Genomic DNA, 19,871 nt, shown 5'->3' with positions numbered 1-19,871 from the left:
TGTTTCTCCTTTAGTGCGGACATGTCAAAGCAGGTAGAGCTTATGGAGCTGCTGAAGAAGGAGGTGAGGTCGCTGCTAATGGCTGCCAAAGAGGGCTTAACCCCCGCACAGCTGGAGGAGGAGTACATGGCCATGATAGGCAAACCTCTCCCTCTGCATGACCTGGGCTTCAGATCCACGTTGGAGATGGTGGCAGATATGCCTGAAGTTGTTAGAGTCTGTCCTTATGAGAAAGGCACTTTTATCCTAAAAGGTGAGGGTTTTTTTCCTTATGGGTGGAGGAGTTGTTCAGAACCACATACTGGTATGAAGTGATGCTCCAAAACGGGGATGTGCAGGATGAATTCCCAGAGCTGTAGGTCACATATCTGTGTTAGTTTTTTTCTTGTATAGCTCTGTTTAATTTCTTGTCTTTGATGTTTCTTCCTGTATTTTGATCTGCCTTTTAATGCTTTTCCGCTCTTTCCTCCTGAAAAATCACACAGGCTTCTAGTTATTTTTGTACATTTTGCATTCTGCACTTAGTTTAGAAACTGCAGTAACGTTTCTTATGGGTGCACTAGAAGTGGTAAGCATCACTTTTCCTGTAAATGCAGACTACAGCAGGAGCCAAAACCAGTGATGAGGCCTCTCGGGAGAAGCTGTAAATGTTTCCCTGCCTGGCCACGTAGGAAATTTAGTCTGTATCAAAGAACTTTTTCATTGTCCTTTTCTTTGGGGAAGAGCTGTGGAAGCAAATGGTAGGTGCAAAGAGTTGATTGGGAAGAGTGAAATGATACTTTTTTTTAGAGTGCTACAGTAAGACAAGAAAAAGTTGTTTAAAAGCATGGAAAAGACCTGGGCTGCTCTCCAGGGAGACCTTGCCTGGGCAGGTGGGTGCTCTATAGTGGGGGTTTACTGTGATTCTGGCTGAGGGGAGCAATGAGCCATTTACTGTTTTCCCAACAAAACTCATAGCAGCTGGGCTTCCTCTTGTGATCCTGTATCCAAGAATTTGACCCACCTTCCTATCTGGATCTGGATTTGTAGTGATAAGGGTACAGATTGGTTGTTGGCTGTTAAAAATGGTTCACTTCACAAAGGGAGAGGAAAAGTGGTTGCCCTGCTGGAAATCGGCCATGATTTAGTGTGATTGCTTTTGAAGGAGGCACCTGCTTCTGAAAAGGGTTGGGGGAAGAGGAAAGAAAGGAAAGAAGAGGAGGTTTGCCTGTGTAGAGCTCTTAATGGTTCCCTGTTTTGGCAGTCTAATCGTTGATTTCTTTCTGTTGGTAGCCATTGCAGATGAGACCACCAAAGCGGTTGCCAAACTGGTTGCCAGACAGAGGAGAAGTGTGAGGGCACGGAAGAGGGCTGCTGTGAAGGCAGGTGCTGCTTCTTCCTCTAAGAATCCAGAGAGTTCCCCTCGGAGGGGCAGGGCTCCCATCCTGCCAGCAACGGTGAAGGCTGAGCTGCAGGATCTGCTGAGTTCCTCGCCACTTCTGCTCTTGGACTTTGATAAGGCCTTCTTCAGACGCTTTGGCCGGGCTTTCCAGTACACACAATATGGATTTTTCTCCATATTTGAAGTCCTCAGAAGCATGTCTGATATCATTGCAGTTGAGCAGACAAGAGCAGGTTCCTTGCTGACCCTGAAGAAGCACCTGGCAAGTGAGATAGAGAGGGAAGAGATGCCACAAGGGGAGGCATGGGAAGAGATGCCGCAAGGTGAGGCAGTGTGTTATTTAACTGAAAACACTAGCTCTCACAAGCACTGTGGCCAAGCAACTGTGTTTCAAGTGAATGTTGCTGCATTTCCAGTTGCTGTAGTAGCCCCAGTTCACCTAGGGTTTAGCATAGAAGGGCTGTGGGGTGCTGCAGAAGCAGCTGTCACAATGGAGTTGTCTTGGTAGCAGAGAACTTAACTAGAAGTTTTCTACAGGTTGCCACTGGTTTTTGGTGTGAAGTGAAAGAAGGGATGTTTAGCCCATTCAGAGTACAGACTTTCTGAATGCATGTGTAGGACTAGAATTTCTGGTTGTTCCAGGCAATAGATAACAGAACTAGAAGGATCTCTTTAATGTCTGCTCTGCAGGCTGGTAAAGCCTTTCCGATGTGCTTTTTGAGATTGAAGGTTTAGCCCTAGTCTGAAAGGCACAGCTACAATGTTCCACAAAAGAAAACAGAAGAGACTGCAGGTGTCCTCAGCGCTCCCATAACAGCTATGAGAGAAGGCAGAAAATCATATCCAGTTCCTGCCAAATTCCTGACTTTTCTGGGGAAAATTCATTTTAGCATCATTCTAGCAATTAATGTAACCTTTAGCATGCTTACAAAAGCAAGTCTTTTTTGTTTTGTTTTAATTTAATAATATAGTGGAGGATGCCTCTGAAGTGAATCGTCACGACTGTGGTGGCTGTGAATGCTACAAGAGATGAGGAAAATAGCACCAGTGCTTTCAGACTTTCATTTTCAGATGTCTTCTCTTTCTGCTTAATATGTAACACTGCATCAGTCCAACAAAGAATAACAGCCAAATTATCATCTTTGCAGCAGCACCTGCAGTTGAGATGCCTCCTTTGGAACCCAGCTGTGAGACAGAGAGCTTCCACCTGACAGCAGAAGATAAGTCAGAGCCAGTGGAAACACAAGCAGTAGATTTGGGTGATGGCCTCAAACAAGTAAGTGGCTGGAAAAGCGATCTGTAGCTTTTTCATGTCTTAATCCAGGGGCTGATACTCTTTTTACTGCTTTTGTTTCTGTTGATTGCATTGTTTCTGATTGTTGCATTGTTGATGCACTACTGCTTCCAAATTTTTTTGTACCAGTTTTAGATGAGTCTGGACATGACCAGACTCACATTGACCTGGTTTGTAGCTTTCTATGCCATCCAAACAAGGTCTTTTTCTTGTCTCTTTCTGGTCTCTTTCTGGTTTTGAGATCTGTGTTGCAGATCATCCAAGGTCAGTTAAGCATGATCTTGCTCCCTGATAATAGTGGTGATACCTTTTGCAGTACTTACTTGTAATTGGACTTTAATAACTTTGTTCTGAGCCTTGCTGTGTGGAGTTTCCCTTGCTGCAGTAGGCAGGGCTTAAGTGTCAAGCAGCGATGTGACACAGCTGGGGAATGGTCCTCAGAGACCTTGATTCCTGCAGTCTCAACTCTGCTATTTGGTTGGACTTGGAAAATCTTTTTGTTTTGTTGTTGGGTTTTTGTTTGTTTGTTTAGCAATGTGTTTTTAGAAAGGGATGGAGAAGAACAGTACAGAGGCTCTGAACTGCCAAACCCGACTGGGAGAATTTGTTTGTCCCCTCTATTTTTTGTCTTTTGAGCATCTTTAGGCCTTCTTTTTCTCAGGAAAATCCTCCTACTTAGAGTTTTTTCCTCTGCCAAGCTCATCTTGTGGCTGTATGCAACTGTACGGTTGGAGCACATAGGTAGGGAAAGCATCCCAGGAGTTCTTCCTGACTTTGGTGTTTTGTGTACTAATGAACTTGGAAGCCTGGGACTACGAGTTGGACTTTGTGTGGCACTTCATAAAACATATACCCTTTAGAGATTTTTGGCACGCTGTTCTGATCCTTTAAAGAAGTTTTAGTTTGGCATGATGAAGTTCACAGGCAATTCCCCTAGATCAAACAAAGTCTGCTTGTGGGAAGGGTAAAAAGGGGGCGATATGGTCCAGATAGCTCCAGATTTTTGTTCTTGTGTGACAAAGGGAACCTGTTCTTGTGACAAAGGGAACCTGTTTAAAGATCCTAGGAGGATAAGTCTTGAAAGATGTTTGTACAACTATTTGTCATGAAACACCAAGTTTGCCATTTTGTTTTTAAAAATGCCCTGAAGAGGAGGAAAGCAGGTTGGAATGTGTTAGTTTGGGTATGCAATGAATGCTTATTCATCGGGATGCCGCAAGTTAGAGTGAAAAGATGTGACCTGATCCCCACCATGCTGCAAGGTATCCAGTATCCAGTCACGAGAGACTAATAGTGGAAGTGGTGTAAGGGACAAATGAGGGACAAGGGCTGAGTCAATCTGCTCAGCCCTGAGAAGGGTAAAGTATATAGAGCTGCTGCTCTCCACAGCTTTTTCTTGCTGCCCTGAGCAGAAGGAAAGGTGTCATCCACACCACTCTTGGCACCTGCCAGTCCAGCTTAGGACAAGGAGTTAGCTAGTCTTACAAGCCATGCCTCTTGTAAGCCTAGTTTTACAGTGTGTCCTGTTGGTTTATCTTTTTATAATTTTGTTGCTTTTTTGTAGACATGTTTTTAAGCACACATCTTCTATATCTTTCAAAGAAATATCTGTTGTCACTACCAATGTGTGAGCTAGATTATAAAGATCATGTGTGCCCTTAACAGTCTGATACGAAGAGCATTCTCGGAGCAAAACTGTCCCTTAGAAATTCCACTATTCACAGGCACTTCTTAGAGGAAATATAAGGGGTTTTTAGAGGTGATGCTGCTGCTTCGGCAAGAATTCCTTCCTTTGCCTTTTAATTAAAAAATGTTAACTCACCGTTTAACTCAATGTTTTAGTCAAAATTTTTAGCTCAAAAAAAATCAAGGGCGTTAGCCCTTGCTCAGTCTGCAGAAGGAGAGACTCTTACCTGCTTCTTTAAAAGATGGTTAAAAGAGCCAGTATTGCAAAACCCCATTGTTTGCAGTTGAAATTAGACATATAAGCAATGGGGTGTGTGCTGGAAGACAGATTTCCCATACATTCCCTGATGTATAATGCAGTGGTAACTTGTTGCATATTCACAATGAGTAAAATTGAAATAATTTTGACTTCTGATCATTGGAGAAGTGCTGTTTGTTGGCATGAAAGAAAGCTCTTGAGGTAGTGAAAGTAGCTGATGTAGCTGATCCACACTAGTTCAAGTGAAATAATGTTTTCAGCAGTTAGTAATGCAAAATTGTAAGCTGTGCTAATAGCTCACTCATGTACAAATTTGTCCAGAGTGAGAAAATAACAGAATTTGTAGGTTTTGTTTGGTTTTATCCTTGGGAAATAGCTCTAGTGTGAAAGTGAGGTGCATTTGTGCCTTCCTTCACTTTTGAATCATTTTCAGGTAGAATTTTGCTGGTTCAGTCATGTACTCTTTCATGGTCACGGAACATAGAAATAGCATCCTTTGGGTAAAATCCAACAAATGGGTGGGTTGTGTTTGGGTTTTTTGGTGTGGGTTTTTGTTCTGTTTTGTTTTTTTAGCAATAGCTATTCAATACTTTTGTCTAAATATGTGACATGACTTCAATTCCTCTCCTTTATTCCTTGCAGGAATATGAGCAAGGTATTTTTGTGGCACCCCTCCTTACACTGGAGGGAATAAAGAGGAAGGGAGAGAGTGAGTGTGAAGATGAATGCTTCTATCACAGGGAAAGTTTTAATCCAAGTTTGTGCAATTTATTGGAATTCTCTGATATTCAGTAATTCACGGGTCCCCAGGAAAGCAGAACTATTTTTTTACCTTAATGGAAAGGCCAGTTATGTGTGTTCAGTGCATGGGGAGACATCTGAGTGCCACCTTGTTCTTATGCCTTTGTAGCCTCAAGATTTGGAGCAGTCCCTGCTGGACAAGTTGATAATGACTCCAGAAATCCCCCCAGATGCTGTTCAGGACAGAAGCCTTTGCAGCTTACCACCACTGGAGAGAAGGTGCTTGGTGGGAGTCTTTGTGGAATTCATCATCTCTCCTAGCCAGTTCTACATCCACATCTGCAGCAGGGAAGCATCTGATAAACTGCAGGATATGATGATTGAGATGAGGTGCGAACATGCTATGCTGATTCAGTACTACTACCCGTTGTGTGTGTGTGTGTGTGTATGTGCTGAGGGAACAGGGCACCCCGCTGTTAGTTATGGTCACTACTGGGTTGATTCTTGATACGGACATGCTGGTGCCATACTGAAACATGTACTCATAATGCTTACCTGTTCCTTTTAACTAGCAAGCAGTAAGTATGGTTAATAGCAATTCACAGTAGCTTGGCTGTGTCCTAGACAGTCCTAAACTTTAAAAGCCTGGAAGGGTAATGGAAAGGAATTTTAGGGTTCCTTTGCACCTCTCTGTTGTCTGTGCTACTGTTGTTAATGTGCTGGATTAAGGCTTTTACTTCCGTCTCCAACACTTACAAAAAAGCAACAGGTAATAGGCCTTTGTGATATCTATATTTGAAAGCAAAACCCCATCAGTGGCTTTGTGTCAGTTGTTATGCATTTGGGATTCTATTCCACCACAACAGTGCTACAATTGCTGTTAATCGTGTGACAAAGTAAATGCTTGATGTCCATGGGGCACGTGTAAGTGTGATTACAGACTCTCCAGACAGATACTGTGTATGTGAGCCAGTACTCCAGAACCTGGATCATAAGAAGCACTGACATGTCAAGGTAATGTTAAAAATTAATGACTAGAATGACTGTATTTAGCCTCTGATTAATCCCCATTAATTAACTTTTTATTGGACCACAAGGTTATCATTCAGATGTTAAAAGTTTGGATTTGCATTTTTTATTGTCGTTTCAGTTTAAGTGTAGCAGAACAGGGATGTAAAGCATCTATTAAAATAACTCCTGAAAATTCATATCATGGGGACTTTTTGAAATCAGGATTCTTCTGAAGACCTGTATATTTCTCTTTGTTCATCTCCTGCATCCTACCAAGCACAGTTTTTCATTATGATCTTTTGCAGACACTGCTACTCAAATAAACTTGTTTCTGATCGTTATATCATGCCTGAGTCTTCAGTACGGCCTGGACAGCTTTGCTGTGTAACAGTCTCAAAATGGTGGTACCGCGTTATCATCCACCGTGTGATCAATGACCAAGAAGTAGAGGTGTTCTACCCAGATTATGGAAACCTCGAAATTGTCCGAAAGTCTTGGCTGAGATTCCTCAAGTAAGTAAATTGCACATAGGTGACAGAATCACAGAATGTTTGAGGTTGGAAGAGACCTCTGGAGGTCATCCTGTCCAGCCTTCTTGCTCAAGCAGGGCCATCCAGAACAGACTGCCCAGGACCGTGTCGAGACGGTTTTTTAATGTCTCCCAGGATGAAGACTCTACAACCTTACTGGGCAGCCTGTTCCAGTGCTCGGTCACCCACATGGTAAAAATGCCACTTTCCAGCTGGTCAGCCTCCAGCATGTACTGGTGCATGGTGTTGTTCCTCCCCAAGTGTAGGACTTCATTGAATTTCATGAGGTTCCTGTCTGCCTGTTTCTCTATCCTGTTGAGATATCCCTCTGAATGGCAGCGTGACCCTCTGGTGTATCAGCTACTCCTCCCAGTTTTGTATCATCATCAGACTTGCTGAGGGTAGACTCTCCTCCATCATCCAGATTGTTACTGAAGATGTTGAACAGTATTGGACCTAGTATTGACCCCTGGGGTACACCACTAGTTTCTGGTCTCCAACTAGACTTTGTACCACTGACCACCACTCTCTGGGCCTGGCCCTTCAGCCAGTTCTCAATCTACCTCACTGTCTGCTCATCCAGCCTGTACTTCATTAGCTTCTCTACGAGGATCTTGCAGGACACAGTGTCAAAAGCCTGACAGAAATCAAGGTAAACAATGCCCACTACTTTCCCTTCACCCACCAAGCTGGTCATTTCATTGTAGAAGGTTGTCAAGTTGGTCAAGCATGACTTGGTGAATCCATGTTGCCTACTCCCAGTCACCTTCTTGTCCTTCATGTACCTAGAAATGGTTCCCAGGATTAATTGTTCCATCACTTTCCCAGGGATTAAGGTGAGGCTGACTGGCCTGTCTGTCTTCAGGAAGACATCCCAGCATGCAGATTTCCTAGAAAGGATCAGGGTTTTTATTCCATAATGGTGCCTTGCAGGCATTTCCTTGCTTACATGCTAATGCTGGAGGTGACATTGTTTAAGACCTGTTTTGCTGAGCGCTCCAGGCCCTTTGCTCATCAGCCCTGTCCATCACTCTCTCACAGTGACTTTGGGCTAAATCCTCTCCTGTTTCTGCCTTTACTCCTCAGTCTTTCTGCTTGCTGCTTTCTGACACTTTGGGATAAGTTCCTTAATCCTCCTTCCTGGGTTCCGTGAATGTATGTGAACATCTTCCTGAACAGACACCAGTCCAAGTGGCATGCATTTGCGGTGTCAGAGGTACTTGTTCTCTGTAGTTCAGTACCTTTCCTGTATTTACTTCTGCCCTCTCATTTGCCTCTATTCATGCCTGGCCATTGGCATTCTTTGGTTCAAAAGTCATTGCTCTCTGTCCATAACTTTGTAATCATAAGGGATTATGATGGGAGGATGCTTGGGCAAGGGAAGGCATAAGGGACCAGCTGTTATTGCTATTTTTGCTGTGCCCATTCTCTGGATAAGGAGCGTTTTCCAAAGCTGCTGTTGGGTTTTATTCATAAGTGCAAAATCCAATACGTGCCTCTATTCCTAAGCTGATTTTAAAACCCGGAAGAGGAGGAAGTTCTTTTCTTCTGCCTGGTTTTGCTCTGTTTTTTGCTGTAATGATGATGGCTTTTTTCTGTATTGTAGGTGGTGCTACTTGAAGCTCCCTGCTCAGGCCATCCCGTGTTCCTTGGCATGGGTAAAACCTGTGGAGGTATGTGTTCACATGCAGTTTTGTTTGACACGTGTATGAGAGCTATGAAATAGAGGTTGGCTTTTTCACCTAATAAAGGCAAACGTTTGGATTAACTCAGGTCCCATTGATGTTTACAGAAGAATTGCTGCTGTTATGTTCAGAGTATGACTGTGTAAGTCTCTTCTCTGCAAGTGATCACCATTCCACTGTCTGTTTTCCTCGTGATCAGAGTATTCTTGCTTATATTGTTGCAGAAATGGATAGTTACAGTTAAGCAAATGAGCAAACTTATTTCTGCCCTTGCCAGTAGTTCTCCAGGATCATTCTGAAGCCTTGGTAGCTCCAGCCTTCTGTTTTAAAAATTTCTTTTGTGACAGAGCTTTAAGTGAGTTGGTTTGGTGCAATCAGCATAGCCAAAGTATTATAGAGGTCGTAAGAAAGTTCCTCTGTGCTGGGAAACCTCTTGGTCAAAAAGCCTGAGAAGTACAGTCTCTGAAGAAAGCATGTGAGCAGAATTGCTTCTGTGATTAAAGATGTTATTTCCTCTGGGTTTTGAGGGTTAAAGAATCACAATTTTCATTGCAGTGAGGCTTAGCAGCTTCTTCAAAACATTTGACACTTTTAACACTTATAATCACATGATTCCAGGAATTAAAAAAAAAACAAAACCAAAACCAAACAACTGTATTTTAGGCAATTGTGATAAAATCACTGGTGAATGCCATTGAACCATGTATGGAAATAGGTATTTAGGGTGAAAGGGCATTCCCATTGTAACTAGCATTGCAGGCTTTAGGTTAGTTTGATTTAGTTCAGTGCTTGGGAAGCTTGCCTGCCTGACTTTCCTGTATTTGTCCCTAGCCTGACCTAGCTTAATTGCCTTTTTGACAAGTGCCTACAAGGGAGAGTCTCAAGCAGTGGTTGTTGATCTGTTTATAGTACTCTTACATTCTTGTTTCTTCTTCAGGGTACGTGGTCCAGTGCAGCAACTCTCCTATTCAAGAAGCTGTGTGGCTCCAAGCTACTTGTGGGCATTGTGGATGAATATGTGAATGGCATTTTGCATCTCTTCCTGTGTGACACGTCCACCAAGGAAGATGTCTATTTCCACTGTGTCTTGAGGGATGGTGGATGTGCTGACATCTGCGGAGAGAATGTTCCTTCCCAGGTCAGGAGGGAGGCATGTGCCGCTGAAAGGAAGGGCAGGGAAAGGATTGGTTGGGTGCCTGTAATGGGAAGATCTTTAGCTTGAAGCGAGTAGTTTTGTGAAGAGCAAAACTGGTATTCCGTGCTTTCCTGTAACTTACTATTTTGTGACTGCATCCCATGTGTATAAATCTATGGTGAGAGCTTGCTCTTTGGTTAAGGCGGAATCTGATAATACAGCAGAGATGTTCTGGTTTAGTAGAACAAATTATTTTCATCCTGTCTTCTAACAGTGGATTAGAAGGTTTTGATTATTTTTATTTTTTTTTTAAGTCATTTAGCTTGGTAGTATTGCAGATTCACTTGAAGCTGACACACATTGTATAAATAACAAGGAAAAGTAAAATAGCTATAGATGTTCTGAGCATAAGGCCAAACTGAGATGGAATTGACAGGTTGTTAAGAGCTGCGTTGCTTCGTTACCTGTTGTTAATTCCAGCAAGTTTTGTTATGTCATAAGTTGAGGCCTTTGATTCATCCAAACAATTAATGAGAGGAAGTCGATTAGATTTTGTTTGACTTAAAAGTAGTGCTGCATAGTGGCAGGGGCAGTTAAGCGAGGAACAGGATAGTTAAATAAATTATCCTGGCCTTTTCTGCTCTAGGCATTGGAGATTGGTTATGCCATGAACAAACTGAATTATGGAAATGGTCTTGGTTTAAAAAGTCTCTTACTTTGCCAGTGAAATGTACAGCGTTGGACAGCATAACCATGGTAGATTGCACGTTGTGCCTTGGGCAGGCATTCAAGTTGTAAGCCAGTGCAGAGAGCATTTATGATTTAGGCCCATCTCTCTGTCATTATCTGAACATCTCAGCTCAGTTTCAGTAAGAACTCTGTGGATATGAAAAACTTAGAAAGGTACTGCCACTATTTTATATCTCAGCAGAAAGTCAGGCTTTACAGCCCAGAGTGCTTGTATCTGTTGTTTTATTTAGTAGAGGCAGAATGTGTGTTTGGCAGGATTAGATCCTATGATTGTGTTTTTGCATGTGTATGTCCAGTTTTGGGGGGAGGAGGACATTGCTGAGTAATTTTGTTGCCAGAGGGAGGGGAGTTGGATTTTTGTAGTAAGAAAATTTCTGCAAGAATTTGGAGCTAACTTGTGGGTGGTGTGCTTCTTCATAAAACCTATTAGAAATTTGCTGAATTCTTTTTATTCTTTGTGGTAGTTACAACATGGTTTCCTTGACTATACTCTGGGGTTTTTTTGTTTGTTCCTAGGGATTCATGGAACTGAATCCTTCGGCCTTATATGTTCAGCCCAGTGGAAAGCAGGAGAATGCTGAACTGGTGAAGCCAGACCTTCGCTTGCAGCAGAAATCTGTAGATGCAGGTAGTGAAACAGCAACCTCAAAGCTGGACGGCGATGAACTGTGTGACCAGGTGGGAGTTTGGCTGTGGGATAGCTATTATTCAGTTAAATCGGCTCCAAACATGTATTGTTTCAGTCTCATGCAGTTTTTTTGTGGAGTTGGTTTTTTGCCTTTATAAAAAGCAAGCAGCATCATAATATAAAAACAATTACACATGGACCATAAATACATCTCCAGCTGCTTGTCCTCTGATCCCTTTGCAGACTTCAGGGAGCATGTGTGCTCAATGATTTTCTAGCCTCCCATATGTACTGTAGTGTTTCAGTTAGAGAGAGAGTGGACTCTGAGAACTCAGACCAGTACCAGATTCTTGAGATCTGTTTGACCTGGCACTTTCATGTTTTGCACCCCCGGGAGCCAAGAAGTGGTGTGTTTTCCTCTCGCATCTCTGGGGTTCAGCAAAGGATGTGTAGTAACTCGGGGTATCATTTAAATGTGGGAGAAGACCAGAAGAGAACTAGTGGTGTGTTATTCATATTAAGGGTCTTGCTCGTTCTAAACTTATCTAAAAGGAAGCAATTTGCAATGCTCGTTGTTGTGGGGGGTAAGGTTGTATACAAATATAGTTTTATTAAAAAGATAACTCTAAAGGTGAATAATATCTAGATCTGGATACTGCTTTACACCTTTGATTTCACAGCATGTTAAAAAGAGGAGCCCTTTGCTATTTGACAGATGGAGAAACTAATGAACAGAGGGGGTTAAGCAGGGAGTAAAACCCTGGTCTTGAGTGCAATCTAATATAGTACTGTTAGAAACACTGGGAACACTTGTCTACAGGTGACTTTCTCTACTTTTCTGTGTTGTTTAAATTGTAGTATTTTCATGACACATTTTACTACAGGGGCCAAAGCACCTTTCAAGTAAATGCCAGCTGTTGAAGTGTTGAGCAGTGTGCCTGCTCTGGAGCTGTTTTTCTGATAGTTCTCTGAAATAAGAGTAAAAGCTAGAGTAATGCTAGTAACTTGTAAAGCAGTCATTTTACCTAGGTTTTGTTTTAGCCAACTGCGTTTCTGTGCTAGAGAAACTCTATATAAGCTGTATATCTTGGATATTAATGGCCTTGCACTGTCGATATATCATCTGAACTGAAGGACACAAACCAGCATCTTAATGTATGTATTTGGAAGAAATTAAGGTGATGAAGACTGCAAATCTGAGTTTATTGTGATTTTTTTTTTTTTTTTTAATTTTAATGGAAAAATCTGAAGAGTACCCTAACTAGTTAACTGTAGCAAGATCCATTTGTGTAAATGTCAGACATAGCTGGTGATTTGGAGACCAGAGGAATGTAAATGCATCCAGGTTTTGTCATGTCTGATTTTAAGGGTCTTATTAGAATCCTTTTCCAGAAATTGCAGTCCTCTAGATCTCTCTTTGTGTAAGACTTTAAACATTTCCTTCTCTGTTGCTCTGTTTAGCTTTCCAAAATGTTTCCTTCTCTTCCTTGGTGCATCGCTAATATGATCATCAATGACAGTTATAAAATGGCTCAAAATGTTTTGAACTGGAATGAAATGTGTCTAATATTTTCTGGTAACTCCTCTTAAGCCATGGGGAACTCCCTTTGCATTGTCCAATCTTAGATTTGCTTTGTCAGGATAAACAACTTTTTTTTTTTTTTTTTTCCTCCCCTCACCCTCCTTAAGTGCAAAATGGGTGGACACTGTGTTGTATCAGCTCTGCTACATTAGGACACTTCTCCATGGTAAAATTTCTCAGGAGGCAGGAAGCAATAACCAGAAAACATGGCTTGAATAAAACTGTATTTTCCAAGTGATAGGTTTTACTGTGGAGAAGTTAAAGTGACAGTTAGTTTCCTGTTCACATTATTTCCTGTCCTTCCGTCTTCTTTCTGTCCTTTCCAGGTAGCCCAGATTTCTCCAGATAGCAATGTTAAAACTTCTGAGCAGAACAGAAAAGCTCCTTTGCATTTCTGTCTCAGTTAATCTCTGAGTGGTATCATCTCATTGCTCTGTATTTTGCTCCAGTGCATCCTGCTTTTTTCCACCCACACTAGCTGTACCTTTTCTTGCTTTGTCCATCTCCTTAGCAACGGCACCTGTCTGCTAAGAAGGAGACAGGGGATGATGTGTGGCCACTTTTGGATGAAATTAGTGTCCCAAGAACAACAGACCAAGACCCCGAACTTGCACAGGAGGATACAAATGAAATTCCTACAGAGCTTATGGCAGTGGTTAAGGTAGGGGCATTTTTCTCAGCTGTTGCTGTTGAGAGGGGTTGTTCTTATTTTTAGGTTATTTGAATAACCCTTTGATTGCTTTGACATATTTTTTTTAAAAGTGACTGGCAAAGAAATCACATCTGGCTGTTAGCATGGGCTCAGAGCTATACATTTTCCTCTTTGCTGTTGTTTCTGGTGTTATTGATGATCCACTAGTGCTCCACTGGCACGTCAAGGTATTGTGGAAACAAGACTATTTTGGCACTTTATAGATCAAGCCTGGCTCTTCTTCATTCCACTGCTTCCCCTCCATTCATGGCCCTGAGGGTTACTGGGAGTTACTGTGGGGCTACTCTGGATCACGCAGGCATCTTCCTGAGTTAGGAGGGTGGTTTTGGGAGGGTTGTGTTTTGGGCTGTGCTTTGAGGCATTATGTGTGCTAGTGTTGCAAGTTTACCACTTAAATTGTGCTTAATGATGAGTCTAATGGAGCCTGCAGCATGGCACTTTGCAAACACTCTGCTCTGGGTTCAGCAGGGAGCCAGTATCACTCAGGATTTGTTGGGTCACAGAAGGGATTGCAGAGCTGGAAATGGGAGTGTGCCTACAAGGTTTTGGATAACCACAGCTCCTTACACATCTAGAGGTTGATAGTGGCTGAGACAAAGCTCTTTCTAGAAGGATCGGGGGAAGTTGTTTCTCAGATAGTCTAGAGCAGAGCTGGAAGAATTGGTGTCTCTGGGGGATGTTACCTGAAAGGGATGGACAGAAAGCAAGCTGGGAAGAGGGACCTTGAGACAGTGAGAGAAGAGGAAAGCTTCTGGTAGCAAGTGCAGGGATAAAGTACAGTGAGATGAGATGAGGTGGAGGCAGGTGGGTAGATAGCAATAGGGTCCTTGTGAGCAAACTTAAATGCTCCCATGCAAGTATTAAACTGTGTGAGTTTCAAAGTATAGGAATTTCCTAAATGGATCAGAGAAGTCCTGGGCACATTTTCTGTCCCTGACTGTGATCTCTGTTACAGTCTTTAGAAGAAGTGACAAGAATTTCTATTGAGGAAGACCGTGGGATGAAAAAATAATCCTGCCTATAGGCATTCGAGGGGGAAGGAATGCACCAGTCAACTAGTTACGAGGACAGACAGGAGGATTTCCTTCTCTGATTCCTGCTCATCGCTTGGCCTTGGGGTTTTGTGGCACTTGCAGCATCACCAAGTGGTATTCCCTCCTTTCCAGTTTTCACTGCTCTTTTTTCATTTCAAAGGTAGTGTTCTTAATTGTGTGAATCGGGAGGAAGAGCAGATACTGCCTTACTTCCTGCCCTTCACAGCACTCTAGGGTATCCTGTCTTGTTTGCCTCTTCTGTAAACTGAACAGCCTCTTTTTTTAAATTATTTCCATTCCAGCTTTTTCCAGTGCTAACAGACATTTTTAGTGTTCATCCTTGCACCCTGTCTGTTTCTGCTTTGCCGCGGAGTGGCAGCGACACTGCCTGTCCCCCATCAAGATAGCTGGGTGGCAAGAGGAGATGATAATAATCTTTTAACCCTGGTGGGTGGTTTTTTTTTTTTCTTGTCCTAACACTCTGGTTTTTACTGTATGTTAGGCAGGGGTTTTCAGTGGGCTGGTGGTATCAAGCTGAGTAGTTGGTTAACTGGACTCCAGTGATGCCTGTCATTCAAATTATTCTGTCTTGGCATCCTGTCAGCACAGAATTTCTGCTGCGCAGCCATGTAGCTCTCCTTGCTGCTTCAGGAGCGCCTCATGGTCCCCTTGTGGGGGGGCAATTTAAATTGCTTAAATCTGCTTGTGTAAAAACAATTGTTTTTTTTCTTGGCTAATCCTCTGAACACACACTCACCAAAGGGTGAAGCACCTCTGGATGGTGACTCACCCCTTCTGAAGATGGATGCCTTTCTTCTGCTGCCTTGAAAACAAAAGAAGCCTAGAGAGCAAGCACCTAATTTTTGAACAAATATGGTTGGGCAAAGTGAATTGCTGCTTGTTTGTCGTTTCACTGTTTTTCTCCTCCATGTTGAATTAACAAATACAAACAGTGGCTCTAGCCCCTGTCTATGGCTGAGACATGGGTGACCATCCCTGGAACTTAAGTTTAATTTGTATTCTTAAGCAAAAATTCATTTGACTCTATTGCCACTCCCTTCCAGAAACTCCCTCTGTCATTGCCATCGTTTGTTCTGCGTGGGGCTGCTGAGAGATGAGCCAGCTGTTAATTTTTTGCTAAGACATGGTGATTTGTATCTTGTAATAATTTGTCACTCTTTTCAGCTTGCTGTGCAGGAGAAGCTGCCCTTTGGCCAAGGTTGTGAGTAACTAGTATTTTTTATTTTTTTTTTTAAATCATCCAGTTGCTGACATTCCAGTTCTTTGTGGACTTTGAGAGATAATAAACATCAGGGCAGCTAATGAACTGAGTGTGTACTAATCACACCCTCTCCTGAGTTTTTTTATATACATTTGCAGACACCTCATTCTCTTGGAGAGTCCTCAGTGCCTGTTGTCTTATTCAAGTCAGTGGAAGACTTTTACACCTCCTTTATGTACTCCAAGCAACCAACAGAAATGAGCCAAGATGACCCTGATCAGATAGAAAGATTTTCCAACAAGGCCCAACTTCGTGAAGCTGTACATCCCTCTGTTCTACTTATGGCAATACCGTTTATGCTGGACAACCGTAACAGTACGAATAGATTTGTCAGTAAAAGTTAACACAGCGGAAAGCTGAGCAGTCTGTTACTGTACTATGAGTCTTGTAGTCACTACTGGGTGTCCTAGGACTGGTGCTGCTTCTTTGCTAGAACAGATGAAAATGTTGGTGTTTCTGTGGGATGGAGATGTGACAATAATAAATGGCTGGATGCAATGCATCAGTTTGACCTTTCTGCAGCAAAATGTATTTCTAAGTGTTTAGTGGGAACAAATGAATTGAGGGTTATTTCTCTCTCTGTTGATTTTTGTTGTCTTTTCTAGACTTTATGCTGCTTTCATGCAGAAGTCTTTCTTTCTCCACTCCATATGTTAGCTTGTGTTCGTTTCATACTGAGAGTCTCTCAATCTCCCAACCATAAGGGATAAAAGCATTTTTTAAACCTTATAAGGTCCCTATGTGAGTGTTCATCTTCCAAATGATGAAAGAATTTACAACACTTATATGAGAGTTGCCCAATTTATGAGGTAGATTAAGTGACTTGCCAAAGGCAGTGCCTGCTTGTGCCTTGGAACAGAGCTGTCTGCCATGTGTCTGGAGTGGATGCCCAGTTCTCCAGACAGGAGCTACTCAATTCACATCTGATTTCCCACCTCTGGGGAAATGGGGGTGAGCACTGGGAGGAGGAGGAGAGAAGCTCTTGGATTGTACTGTGTTGGGCTTGTCAAATAAGCGTGCAGGAGAAAGTCCCCTTGCCATGGCCTGGTAAGGTCCAGGCAAAAGGGATTTCAGTCTAAACTGGAGCTCTTAGAGTTGCCAAGGTAGATACCATCTTTCTTTTCTGTGTCCCTCCTTATGCAGATGAAGAGAAAATGAAGAACAAAGACCTTCCTGGGAGTCTTGCAGTTGACCTGTGCAGTGCCAGTGGGCTGTCTGACCAAGGGCCGTCTCAGAAACTGTATGTCCCTCCTACCACGCTATGTGCGGTGTTGGCAGCTGCACGCTTAGCCACTTCCAGTGACTACTTCCAGTGGCTCCCCAGCCTGAGAAGGAAGTTGTGAGAAGAAGGGAGAAGCTGGAGCAGCTGCTGAGGAAGGCTGCCTAGAGCAGCAAAGGCCTTCTGTGTGACTGCACTGTGATTTTCTTTGTTCAGAAACGTTTAATCCGTTGAAAAACTCTTGAGTCTGACATCATCTCAGATGTGCCCAGTGCATGTGATAAATGTTACTTCTACTTCCAGGAAAATAGTTTGGTTTTGTTGTACTGATTTATTGCTCTTTAATGTAATGGTTCAGGAGAACATCCAAGTGTCATATTGTGTTATATATCCTTTAAGTTTAGGAGAAGTAAACTGGCTACCCATCCCTCCATCCTTTGGTGCACGAGCAGTTTTGACATTGCGTGGGGAGGTGGGTTTGGGTTTTAACACAGTGGATGCTCTACGGGCTCCTCGCTGTTAGGAGAGTTGGTTGTATCCCAGCTCAGGCCTCAGTCCGCTTAAGTGCTGGTAACTTGCAAAAAGAAACGTCCTTCCCCAAGAAGATGATGCTCTGGTTTGTTGGTGAATTAGGATGCCACACATACAAAGCGTCAGGAATCCCATGTTACAGATCGAATGAGATCTATAAAGAATGCAGTGAGAGAAAGCTTGAAGCTTGATGTTGGCCATGTTATGTAGCTCCTTCCCTGTGGCAAGAAATCCTCTTCAGCTTGAGTTTGTTAATGCGGAGAAAAGCTGTGAAAATAGAAGTGCCCTTGTTATGAATGCTGGCATTCAGCTGCTTTGCTGGTGCCTAGACTGTTCCTCGGGTCTTCAGGGGCTCCAAGGGCTGCTCTGTGCCCACCTGCAAAGATGCCAGAGGTATGCTTCACTGCAGACCACCAAGAAAAGCTCAAGATAGGGTTTAACGTTAATATTGGAATGGGTAAAAGCCCAGCATAAGAGGTTGATTGGTTGGACTAGATGATCTTTAAAGCTCTCTTTCAACCCCAACCATTCTATCGTTCTGTGACTATTTTGTTTTAATTTCAGCATTTAAGGGTGTTTTTGGATGTGAAAGGGCTAAAAAAATGTAGAGAGAGAAAGAAAATCTGGGGCTTGTTAGAAAACAACCACACGGAAAGCTAATGAAGGGGGTGGAAGCAGAGAGGTAAGGCGCTATGGCTTGAGCAGGGGCTGTACAACCCTGCGGGGAGGTTGCCCGACTTCTCTTGTCCCATGTTTAGGCCAGGGAGTTGTCACACATGTTTGTCACCTAACGCAGGGAGCGGCTGAAATGGAGCTGAGGTCACTTACCCGGAGCTGTCTGGGTGATGGAGTGCTTGTCTCCAACACCACCCTCTCTGCTGCAGAAGTCCCCTTTTCGTTTCAGGGAGGTGAGGGCTGGGGCTGGTGTGGGAGACCCCCATGTCCTCCCTTGCCTGTCCCCTGGGCTGTAGCGGGGACCAGCAGGCTGGAGGAGCTGTCACCCTGTCCCCGCTGCTGCCGGGTCACTGCTAGGTGGCGGCCGAGGCCAGCTCTCGGCTCCCTTCAGCCGAAAGCTTCTCTGGGGGTCTGGGAAGGTGAGGAGCTGAAGATGATCCTGCTGGGTGGGCAGCGTCCCCATGCCCGGCTGGGGCTGCCTCCGTCCCCGCTCCTTGCCTGGGGCACGGCGGGTCCTGCGGCTGCCTGGAGGTCTAACTGGGGGCTTTGGGGGATGGGTTTCACTGCTGCTCAGGGTGGGCTGTCCCGAGAAATTGGGGATGGGGAGATGCTTATGGGGGTCTGGGAGGGGGGGGTGTCTGTGGACACTGGGGGCTTACATGTGTGCAGAAAGGGAGCAGGCAAATTTGTGGGAGGGAGCCAGAAAGTGTTAAGCAGCATCGAAGCATCCCATGGGACTTGGGAGCTACCCCATCTGCCGATTTTGGGAGGGAGGGAGGGAGCAAGCATATTCTGGGCTATTACCACTGCGCATCACCTTTTTTGCATGTTCTCCCTGGGTGCCTGTTGGAGGTGGGGTACAGGGCTTTGCTGTGATGCCATGTACCTTTTCTGATGCTTAACTGGTCAGGATTTTTTATTTTCCTATGAGTTTTTGCCTTTCCAGGTCTGCAAGTGATTGATTAGTTATTCACACCCTTTCAATCAAGATAAAAGATTGAAGAACTGAGCCTTAACCCTGAGCCTGGACCGCCCCCCCCCCAAGCACCTGAGGGACAGAAAACCCACCCGGAGCCACTCCCCGGCAACCTGGGCTGATCTTCCCAGCTGTGCGGTGGCATCTCCCTTCCCAGAGCAGCTCAGGTCGTGTTTCTCATGCCCGGCGGGTCCCTGTTTGTACATTTGTTGCTTAAGGCAGTGGAAAAAGAGAAAGACGCCTCGGGGACTGGAAAGCGATGCTGTATTCGTGTCCCTGCTCCAGGGCGTTGCCGTGCCGGTGGCAGGCGGTGGAGAAGGAGAGGTGGCTGTGCCGGGGCCATGTGCTGTGGCATTGGGGTACAGCAGAGCAAGCGGTAAAGTTTGGAGGGACCCAACCCCACAGAGGTGTCCGATGAAAAGGAGGAAGATGTTCTGCCCTGCGACAAGTCTGTCTTTGCAGGTGTCACGTCCCTCCTGGAGGGGCTGGGCATCCCCCCATCCTCCTTGAGGAGCATCTCCATGGGGCACTGGGGGTCCTTTCACTGGAGCACCCAGTGTGGGTGCCCCTCGTCCCAGGGCGTGGGTGCAAAGGGTTCCTGCTCCTCCGAAGGAGAGCAACTTGCAGTGGAGCTGTTTTCCTCTCCTTCGCCCCCAGTTTCCACCCTCCATATAGCTATGGGGCAGCCGTGCTGCCAGCAGAGGTTATTGACTGGAAGTCCCCGGGAGACAGGACCAAAATGTTTAGAGCAAATTAAAAA

General features: G+C 44.1%; 1 protein-coding gene across 1 annotated transcript; it reads left to right on the top strand.

Annotated features, from left to right (window-relative positions):
* Positions 1 to 21: 21 nt before the first annotated feature.
* Positions 22 to 17,053, top strand: TDRD5 (tudor domain containing 5). Its single transcript, XM_010580717.1, has 11 exons — positions 22 to 253; positions 1,273 to 1,704; positions 2,530 to 2,657; positions 5,531 to 5,751; positions 6,678 to 6,884; positions 8,509 to 8,575; positions 9,525 to 9,725; positions 10,989 to 11,150; positions 13,194 to 13,343; positions 15,809 to 16,025; positions 16,854 to 17,053. The coding sequence occupies exons 1-11, from the start codon at positions 22 to 24 to the stop codon at positions 17,051 to 17,053; spliced, it is 2,217 nt and encodes a 738-aa protein (XP_010579019.1).
* The last annotated feature ends 2,818 nt before the right edge of the window (positions 17,054 to 19,871 follow it).

The sequence above is a fragment of the Haliaeetus leucocephalus genome, unplaced genomic scaffold, assembly GCF_000737465.1.
Source record: "Haliaeetus leucocephalus isolate CR32 unplaced genomic scaffold, Haliaeetus_leucocephalus-4.0 Scaffold730, whole genome shotgun sequence".
NCBI classification, from domain to species: Eukaryota; Metazoa; Chordata; class Aves; order Accipitriformes; family Accipitridae; genus Haliaeetus; species Haliaeetus leucocephalus.
This window is presented reverse-complemented; position numbering and strand designations above follow the sequence as displayed.

Excerpts from the sequence above, each read along its gene's own strand:
- TDRD5 (XM_010580717.1), top strand. The coding sequence starts at position 22 with ATGTCAAAGCAGGTAGAGCTTATGGAGCTGCTGAAGAAGGAGGTGAGG. Across the intron at positions 254-1,272 it reads AGGCACTTTTATCCTAAAAG|CCATTGCAGATGAGACCACC; the intron begins GTGAGGGTTTTT and ends TTCTGTTGGTAG. Across the intron at positions 1,705-2,529 it reads ATGGGAAGAGATGCCGCAAG|CAGCACCTGCAGTTGAGATG; the intron begins GTGAGGCAGTGT and ends TCATCTTTGCAG.